Source organism: Aplysia californica, unplaced genomic scaffold, assembly GCF_000002075.1.
Source record: "Aplysia californica isolate F4 #8 unplaced genomic scaffold, AplCal3.0 scaffold00113, whole genome shotgun sequence".
Taxonomy (NCBI): domain Eukaryota; kingdom Metazoa; phylum Mollusca; class Gastropoda; order Aplysiida; family Aplysiidae; genus Aplysia; species Aplysia californica.
Genome location: NW_004797383.1, coordinates 131,486 through 141,596, shown reverse-complemented (window position 1 = coordinate 141,596; position 10,111 = coordinate 131,486). Strand labels below are relative to the sequence as shown.

The 10,111-nt window shown below is 40.0% G+C and overlaps 1 protein-coding gene across 1 annotated transcript in view; it reads right to left on the bottom strand.

The window, feature by feature from the left end:
* Positions 1 to 10,111, bottom strand: part of LOC101859004 (coiled-coil domain-containing protein 138) — a gene marked incomplete in the record, with an annotated part of 16,063 nt that overhangs the window by 4,214 nt on the left and 1,738 nt on the right. The window contains 7 exon segments of the mRNA XM_013081060.2: positions 7 to 129; positions 2,806 to 2,955; positions 3,889 to 4,023; positions 5,587 to 5,664; positions 8,663 to 8,782; positions 9,078 to 9,209; positions 9,804 to 9,877. Coding sequence (XP_012936514.1) covers positions 7 to 129; positions 2,806 to 2,955; positions 3,889 to 4,023; positions 5,587 to 5,664; positions 8,663 to 8,782; positions 9,078 to 9,209; positions 9,804 to 9,877 — 812 coding nt within the window.

Genomic DNA, 10,111 nt, shown 5'->3' with positions numbered 1-10,111 from the left:
GGTCACCTGTTGGGTCTGCTGTAGCTGGTCAATGTGTAGTAAAGACCAGTAGACAAACTGTAGGCAGGGAAGACAACAACGCACATTGGCAGCGTTATCTCGGAGGATATCCACAAGAGATGGGAGGATCTGGAACACCGATCACAAAAAGAAAAAGAAATATTACATTGCTTCAGGAGAATAAATGCAAAAACAATATATTAGAGAGTTAAAATCTATTACTACAGACTTCAACAAAAGTTAAGGACCAACCACTTGCAAACACTCTGAGTGGTCTTCTTGGGTCAACCTGCATGTGGGTGCTCTTGGATGGATCCAGTGGCTTGATGGCGCAGCCTCAGGCGCACAATAACAGAGTGTGACACTGCAAGCCCTCTGGCAACTTCTCGGGCGCCAACTCCATCCTTCAGACGTGACATAGCCCTGGCACCATCAAAGTCTCCCAGCTTTCGTCTTCGTGCATATCGATGCGATACTGGATTTTGAGCAAACGGCGGCTTATATTGCCACCAAAGTGAGCACAGTTCAAGACCGTACGTCTGTTTTTGATGTGCACTAGAAATTTTAATTGAGGAATGTCCCTGATGTCGCATACAAGTTGATAAAAAACAACAAATGTGGCTAAAATTCCCCTAGGATTTCCGTGTAGCACATGGCGGTTTTGCCCCTTTAGTAACCCATTAACACCTTCAGAGCAAAAAAATTTGAAACATTCCTTGCCGTCTTTTTTGGGTGGATTTTAAAAAAAATCAAGGCTGTCTGTAAATGTGGTCCTTTACTTTTGTTGAAGTCTGTACATTGATTCTTCATCTCCGGCCAGCCGCTCACCACAATAAGTAAGCCAATCTAAACTTTAATGGGCGTCTAACAGTTCTATTTCAAGAGAGTACTATACTTTCACTGTGCCAATGGTGCATATTACTATTACTATCATTGTCTCTGTCAGTCTATTACATTCTCCAAACACCAGGTAAGCTTGATAGGGTCCACCAGACTCTCTCTGACACAAAGAACAAGGTACAGTAGACACTTTAACATAAAGAATAAAGGCATTCAACTGAACTCTATATGACCTGGGCAAATCTGCCCACAAAAGACTCCAGAGACCTGGGTAGTTTTGGGTCCCTCGAAAAATATGTAGGTGACCCTTTTCAGATGCATTTTAAAGAGCATTTTCTGAGAAGAAATAAAATAAGGTTTTAGAAAAGACAGTTTTCATGCATCTAGGGATTGATTATGTCTGAATTTGACTTTCTGTAATAAGTGACTGACTTAGTTACAGAAAAAACCCTCCAATTTTCAGTTATAGAACTCTTCAACAAATGATGTAGACAAGGTACAGTGGAAACCATATATAACAGGCTCAGTAATGACAGGAATTCGGTAATAACAGGGATTTTTTGGGATTTTTTAACTCTCCGTTTTTTTTCCTACTCTCTATTAAAAGTTATTGGCAATTACAGGGCCTCATCGGAGCCCAATCGTTATAGCAGGGACAAAGGCTTGTTAACAATATGCAAAAGGTAAGAGAGAGTGAGAGAGAGAGTAACACAGTGATGAAACAAGCCCACGCAAGCCACGCCACTGCAAGCACACGCAGCGGGTGAAACGAGAGAGGGCTGCGGTATGCTGCGGACATCGATCTAGCCCTAAGCCTAGCTGCTCTGCACGCACGGGTAATGTGTCATGTTAAGGCCTGCCACGTGGCTACAAGAGAGGGCTACGGTGTGCAAGGGAAACTATCCATGAATAAATACAGCTGGATTAGTCCACAAATGCTTACTTCCTTTGCATTTCTGATTTAGCAGGGAGGACTTTTTCTCTGGTCCCACCATCTCTGTTGTATCAGGTTTCCACTGTATGAACTATCTTCATTTTTGTTGTAGCACATTATATATTTGAAAGCTCCTCCAAATGTCAGCAAGACTCATTTATAACTTTAGAAATAATCCCCATTTTTTAAATCATATCCCCTTGAATGAAAAAAAAAAAATTTCTGTTCATAAAATTGAACAGGCAATCATAAAAAAACAAGGTTATGCACGACAACTGATCAACTGATTTCAAAGGGAACACATTTGGATGTTTTCTTTTGTAACAGAAAGCTTTATCCAAAGAAAAGTTTGTTTCCTTATACAGAATCGGACAGATAAATCATACACATATGCGTGTCTCGGCGTTTACGATAAAAAAAAAGACTTTTCCATGCACCACTGCGTGTTACGGTTTAATAGGGTCAACACACAGTTCCTGATAAGATGGAAGGATTTCAAATACCCATTTTTCCCCCCTCTTTATGCTACCCATTGCAACTTCCCATAACACAATAAAAAAAAATACCAGCAGATCTGGTTAATGCAAAGGAATTTTGGGTCACTTCATCATTCCTCCTGGCTGACTCTGCCCCTTTCCTTTATTTCTAAAATTTAACAGTAGCTTACAGTTGTTACTACACGTACTACAATATGCGACCAAGAGGTTAAGACCTCCCATTGTTTTCTTTCCCACTTCCTATATGCAGCAATTGGTGAGATAGTGTTTTACTTGGTAGGACAAGGAGGCAATACACTAAGAACCAGCCAGCCGTCCTTACTTTATCGGAAACATCCCGCTTTTTTACTTTCCGATAATATTTTTAATGGTAAGAAAGGAGACGCCACCCCTTTTTTATTCTTTTCATCAACATGAAATCTGCTCAACACGAAAAATTCTGTAGTCAACTCGTCCCATAAATTTCATGTTATCAGGGTTTTACTGTAATAAGAGCGCACTAAACATCACTCACATGAATCCTAGCACACTTACCTTAATAACACGCTCATGTATAAAGGCCGGGGTCGTGTAGCTCTCTGAGGGTCGGGTGGGGGCATCGACCAGAGCCTGTCTGAGGTGGGCCTCACACACCCAGTCCAGCAGAGCCGAAACAGCCGCGGAGTACACCTGCACAGTCGCTTGCTGATGGGAAAACACAAACAAGAACCAATACACATTTTATACAAACATAAAATAACATCCGTCTGAAAACACCATTCCCTTCGCAAGAATAATGAATAACATAACTTTTTAAAACTGGCAAAGATGACCTTGACTTCATATCAATGGAGTGGTGGGGTGAGTGAAGAGAAGGCTGATCAGGCTGATCTTTGCCCAGAAACGTCTGTTGCAGTGGGGGAAGGGTATGTTTGGGGCTGAACTAGACTGGGAGGTAGGGCTCTCTCGGTTCCCAACTGCTGTCACCATTCTTTATTTTTTATGCGTCTTTCTTTGAACTTACCTACTCCAGATCTTACTAAGGAGCACCAAACTAACTTTTTAACTTAGCCATAAAGCAAGGACAAATGAAGTTAAGCATTTTCCTCATTACCATAAATAATAAAATATAGTACCCAATGCAGAGTGAACTAAACAAATATGTTGAGAACTTAGAGAGACAGAAAAGGGTGAATACGAGTGGCATTTGTGAAGCCAGTACACCAGCAAAGTCTCAACTTCCAATCAAAATACAGTCGAACTTGCTCTGACGACCACCTGTCCAATCACTTGTGTAAACAACCACTTCCCATATCCCCCCCCCCCCGGTCTTGCATTTAAAAAAAATCAAAAGGACAGTATCCAAGATGTCCATTTATCTAAGACAATCACTTTTCTCCTCAATAATAGGAGGACGTCTTGGACAATTCTGACAGTGCTTTCCTGTTCTCAACAATGGTTCAACTTCAAAAGAGAATTCTGTATGTTGGTCCGAACAGGCAGAGTCAAAGCAGCCTTCCTTCCACAGTATCCACATTGCGTTGATGGGGAGGGTAATTCATTAGCAGTAAATCGAAAATGTTGTACAAACACAGAGGCACTGACAGATGGCAAGCAATAGAAGAGCTCTGTCCTTACCCTGTTTGTCTTCGCTGCTTTTGCTGCTTTCTCCTCCACTTTCTCAACATCTTTCACTGGCTGCTCTCCCTTGATCTCCTCCTGCAGCTTCATCACATCCGCGTCTTTCAGCTTCTGCTCGTACTCCAACTTGCGCTGGATGAAGGAAAAAGTCACAACACAGATGTAGAATAATCCCCCTCACAGAAAAAAACAAAGACAGCAAAGGTGTATAGAATACCATTTGTTATCATTGACATCGTGGTGTAGCCATTAGTACACGCTTTGATGTTGTATGTTGGAGACCAGAGTTCCATTCCAGAGTTGGGAGAAACTTTTTCAAGTATCTCCGTGTCTCTGCTGGGATGCCGCATCCTTCTCAGGCTAGGTTGGTCCTGACAGACATGGCTGGAAGCTTGCCGTTTAAATTATTATATTTTTTTTCCCCCCTTGCCCATTTATATGAGATTGACGCCATCTGATTAGTAGAAAAAAGTGCATATGATTGTGTCCAATAGTGTATTACATGTATATTTGGTATATCAATTAACTGTAAAAGCGGACAGAGATTCCAGGATTATAGATGTAAGTCATTGATCTGAGAGAGGTGATGATTTTAGAATTAATAGTGGTGATGAGTGATGATGAGGGATTGCGTTTAAGTAATGTTAGCGTTAGTCCTATCTTCCTCTGCTCCAATGAGTCATGAGGGACGTGGGCACCCTCTATCCCGTTCCCTACTGGAACCATCTTTACGGTCACCATGACGTTCCGAAATGGTGGGCTCAGTCTCTGCTAAGGTGACATCGTTAGTGTTAGCCTATTCTATCGGGCCAAGACAAGTGTAGAGAGGAGGTAAGTGGGAAGACAGTATAGTGGCAGGTATGTTGGGGGTATTTGTAAGCGGGTTGTAAATAGCAAGTTGGCTGATTATGATCTTTAAAATTGCAGCATTCCCTGATCCTTTGCCCCGAGCATTCTTTTCGAGTCCAATTGAGCTTGGAGAGATTCTGACGCAGTATCCTCGAACCCAAGTCGAGAGGGCACAATTTACACAGAATATTTTATCCCCTCGCCTCAGGGGGAGCGACCTCAAACTCCCAAATCAAGTACCCTATGTCTGAATCCTCCAAGTCTCGTCCATTATTGGTAGATCTATACTTCCATTGCTAACGTTGGAAGCAATTCCTACATTTAAAAAAGCCAATTTTGTGGAAATGCTGGATGAATGTGTTTTAGTGGTTAGAAATGATCTAAATTGTGTCAATGGGAGTGTAAAACATCAACATTAGCAAAAAAAATAAAAAATTGCCGTTTATAAGGGACAACGGTTTCTTAAACTGTCAAAACGAATGAGTTCAAGTTCATGTTTATTTTCTTCCAGGTTTGCGAGAGGCAACTAGATTATATATAGAAAGACATTTTTATCTTTTTAACTGGTACTATTTGGCTTTCAAAAACAATTCTTTCCTTTTAAAATAAAGATAGCACAAACAAAAACATTTCCCTTTTGAAGTAATAAAACAGATACATCGATTCTCATTCAATTAATTCAGATTTCATATCTAAACAAGTGGCAGACTATGGTGGATTGGTGTAGACTAATGCTGGGTTATTTTTCCTGTTCTGTCAAAGCCAGGGGGCCAATGGCCACGCTACAAAAGTGGTTGCCAAATGGAGAATGCCACATATAGTATATATAGTCATGAAAAACTGTACCTGCAGATTGGCCAGCCGAGCTTGCATGCTGCTTGATGTCTTTGTCAGCTTCTCATTCTGAGCTTGGAGAACTTGCATCTTGTACCAGATACAAACAAAATAAATGTTGGAGAGTGGAAAATTGAAGTGAGACCTTCGGTCATCAAACATCTAAACAAACAAAACAAAACAACAACAGGCAACTGGGAGAAAAGATCTTCCACTGTGATCCCAGTAAGCTCAAATCAAATTGAAAAAAGAAGCATCAAGACTTCATTACAAATTACAAACTTTTCAATATCAGAACCCAAAACAGTAAATAGTTTACAATTAAATGTTCAGCTGTAAGATTTTTCAACACTATGTCCACATGCACAAAAGACTTTGAGACAGTATCTATAAATCTCATCTACAATTGAATGTATTTAAACCGGCAGAAACAGTAAAATAAATAAAACAAAGGTAACTAAATTCACCATAAATTACAAAAAAACGTTTCACATATTATATTAACACAAACTTGATAAAACAGTGATTTTTTTGTTTGTTTTGTGGTAAATGTTTTACGGCGCTCGCAACTGCATAAGGTCATACGAGTGCGCAGGACACACCGGGTGGTGGCCGGAGCCTACTCTTATCGATTTTGGACCACCAAGGGATCTTTAACATGCGCAAATTGCACACGGATCCTCCGAGGATTTTCGCCCTTGTCCGAGAAGGCTAGTTGTAGATCTTTCCTACCAGAAGATCAGGAGTGGCTGAAAGACAGGAGTAAGGGCCAAGGAGTAGCAGTAGAAAGGCTGCAGAAAGAGTCAGGAGCTCAGTGGAGGAGGCAAAGGAGGTGAGAGGGTGGGGGAAGATAGTGGAGACGAAAACAGACGACAGAATATTGCAATAGAGATGGAAAGAAGGTGAAAGGAGGCAATTTTAGAGAAGAACGTTTTTCCGTTGCTACCCGGATTCGAACCTGGAACCTTTGAATGAGAGGCAAACACCTTAACCTCTATGCTACGAGAGCCCCCAAACAGTGAATATAATGCAGTGGAACCAGTTTAAGACGGGCATACATTGTCGAGGGGAAAAGTGGCCGTATAAGACAGGTGGTAGTCATTCACAGGACTGATCAAAATGAGGAAAACAAACCATTTACCACCCCCCAGGGCGGTGCCACTGACTGAAGTGTCTTTAGGCCATTCCCAAAGGGGGGGGACCATTTCTCGTTCTAGTGCTGTAAATGAGCTGATCGAACAATGTCATGCTCATAACTGTGCCTGAACTACAATAGGGAACGGCTGCTTTTTCTTTCCTAATCCTCACTATCGTCATTTTCCTCTACTTCTTTTGTACGTTTGTCACTCTTGTGACCTACTATTTCCGGGGAGCCTTGATAGTCGAAGCAGATTTTGTGCCACTGCAGCTAGAGAGGTGAGCAGAGCAAGTCTGATTCCCTGAAGGGACTTCTTTGTTGACATCCACCCCTAGGCGCTCATATGACCGTATGCAGTTGTGAGTGCCGTAAAACCTCTACTAAAACAAACAAACCATTTACTTCTGAGGTCCCAACTGGAGATGGTCACGGGCTTAGGACTGCCGTAGGGCTCTCATTAAAATGTGGGTTTTTGGCGGGTTGTTTTTTATTTTTATTTTGAAAGGGGGGAGAGGATATGGCGATTTTTGTGGGACTTTTTGTTGTTAGTTTTATTTATCTTTTTAAAAAAAAACTATGGTTTTGTGAAAGGTCAAAACAAAATGAAATGTGGCAGACAAGGAAGGCCAAATGCCAGAGTAAAACAAACAAATGGGTGGGCACCACTCAGTGACCTCCATTGTTATGGACTGGGTTTAATGACTGAGTTGTGGGAGGAGCTTATATAGGTTATGACGGATCACACACTTAATAATAATAATAATGGATTGCATTTATATAGCGCATATCCACTTATGCAATGCTCTATGCCCTTAACATGATACATATTATGGATTTACAAATCAATTTTAAAGGTACATAGTGTTGCATACTCGTGCAAACACATATTCACTCACGCATGCACCACACACACATACATACACACATACGTACATATGCATATACGCACATACAAACTCACATCGATCTACAGCTTGGATGGATTCTGTCTAATCGAAATATGATGAAAATAGAAATGCTTTTAGTTTCTTCTTAAAAATTTCTAGATTTTCTGCTTCTCTGATAGTTTTTGGAAGCCTATTCCAAACAAGCGGGGCAAAATATGAAAAAGAGTGTTGGCCATATGATTTGTAATTTATTTTAGGCGTAACAAGGGTTGTTTTGTCATTTGATGATCTGAGTGTTCTAGGAGGCACATAGGGTGTTAAAAACTGTTTTAGATAGTCCGGTGATAAATCATTTAAGCACTTGTAGCAAGTTAAACAGATTTTATATATATATATATGATACGCTCTTTCACTGGGAGCCAGTGTAATGCTTTTAAAATAGGAGTCACATGATCATGCTTTAGTTTTTAGTAATTATTTTGGCAGCAATATTTTGTACTCTTTGTAGTTGTTGTAACTGTTCATCAGGTACACCAGCCAGTAAGGAATTGCAATAATCAATCCTTGACAATATAAGTAATGTTATTAAAGTTTTGGTGACACCAACAGAAAGATATTTTCTAATGCTCCCTATTTTCTTCAGCTGGAGATATAGATTTTTACAAAGATTGGATACATGAAGCTGATAATTTAGTGTTACCCACTGGTCAACTTGGGTAAAAATTGGGAGCGACCTGGGCAACATGACCGTTTCATCCATTGAAGGGACTGACAATAACGACAGGTGAATGAATTATGACAGCCTGTCCACAGCGTCAAGGGAAAATGCATAATTTTTTACAAAGCCTGTCCGACTAAAGCAGGTAAATTTGGCAGTGGGTTGATAAAATAGCGTGGCAGAGGCCATGTCGGATAGGTGCCTGTTTTATACAATTAAATTATATAGAAAAAACGCAACGGGGGAAATGGAAAGTGGCCATTTGTACATGTGGTGGTATTATACAGGTGGCCGTCATGGCAGTTTCGACTGTAATCCAACTGCAAATGGGAGATATATTTTTACCTCTTTCTTCATGACATCATTTGCTTGTTTGATGGTTTCAAAGTTTTCTTTCAACCGTTTGTTCTCTTTTGTCTTTTCTTTCAAAGCTTGATCCATTTGTGACAACTCCGCTTTTAGCCTCTGAAACAGATGAGACACGACCATGTCTTGTCAAGGTATGTAAAAGAGACAGGTGAAGATTGTGAGGTCAAAATGTACCAACCTCTAATTTAAAAGAGAAATGCTTAAAAAGAAAATAAGTGACAAATAAAGATTCCTGAAGAGAATGTAAACGAAATTTGGTTTGGCATTACATTTGAAAATCAAATTGATTGTACATGAATTTTTAGAGAAAAATTGTTGGTGGTCTATACCACACAGGGAGTAAGAAAGCAAAGAGATAGAGAGGGAGATTGTGCACATATCTGCCTGTTACCTCTTCGATAGCTGCCATTTTGACTTTGATTTGATGGTCTGTAATAGTTTGCAGACTATCCTGGGAAATGGTCAGCATTCTCTCCCTTTCCTTTAGCTTTACTTCTCGTTCATGCAATATTTTGTTCTCTTCCTGAAAGAAAAAAAGAAGAGAAACAAACCTAATATCACCAGAAATATTAAAATCACAGGTAGCTGTTTATAACGGAACATAATCATTATTAGCCCTCAAATTTAGGACAATGTTGAAAGAGAAATGTTATGACATAAAGATCTGATAAGAAAGGAGCACACTGTAGACATTTAGACATTACACAGCAGCCTCTGATTCATTTGGGAGGATCGGTAAAAAAATGTAGGTACCGTCAAATCTGCTTTAATGGCTACTTGTCTAGATAAACACCTGTACTAAAATACCATTTGCGTTTTTTTTTAAAGAGTTAAAATGACACTGTTGAAGACATCCACCAGACAACAACTTTTCTCTCGACAATGCGTGGCTACCATGGGCAATTTCAATGGAATGCCATACAGGCCCAATATTCAAAATAACTTAAGGGTACAAAAAGTAAAAAGACTTTTAGAGTCGACAACAAGAATTTTGTTAAAGAAGAATGGGCAAACCAGCCAATTCTCTAATGCCTGCATTCTAAACCCTTTTTTTTCTCATTACAAAAAACAAAAACAAACCTAAAATGATAATTCATTATAGTTACTGATGCCCTACCCTGAGTTTGTCACTGATAGCCTGCAGCTCTGCATAAATCCCTTTAATGTCTTCCCTGGTGAGCTCAGCGCCATCTGGGGGAGGCAAAAAATTGTAATCATTAGCGGAGAGAAGGACCACTCCTCATCTCCGAGTCCTTGTTACCAAACACTTGTGAAGCTTTCAGTACTTACAAAACATTTTCTGAAAAAAAAAACGAAAAGCAATGTTTATTCCTTCAAATGCAATTGGACCAGAATGTCTGGCCAACAATTTTATTTTCAGTTTGACTTTGTTTTAACCCCTTAAAAAAACGAACCAACACCTTC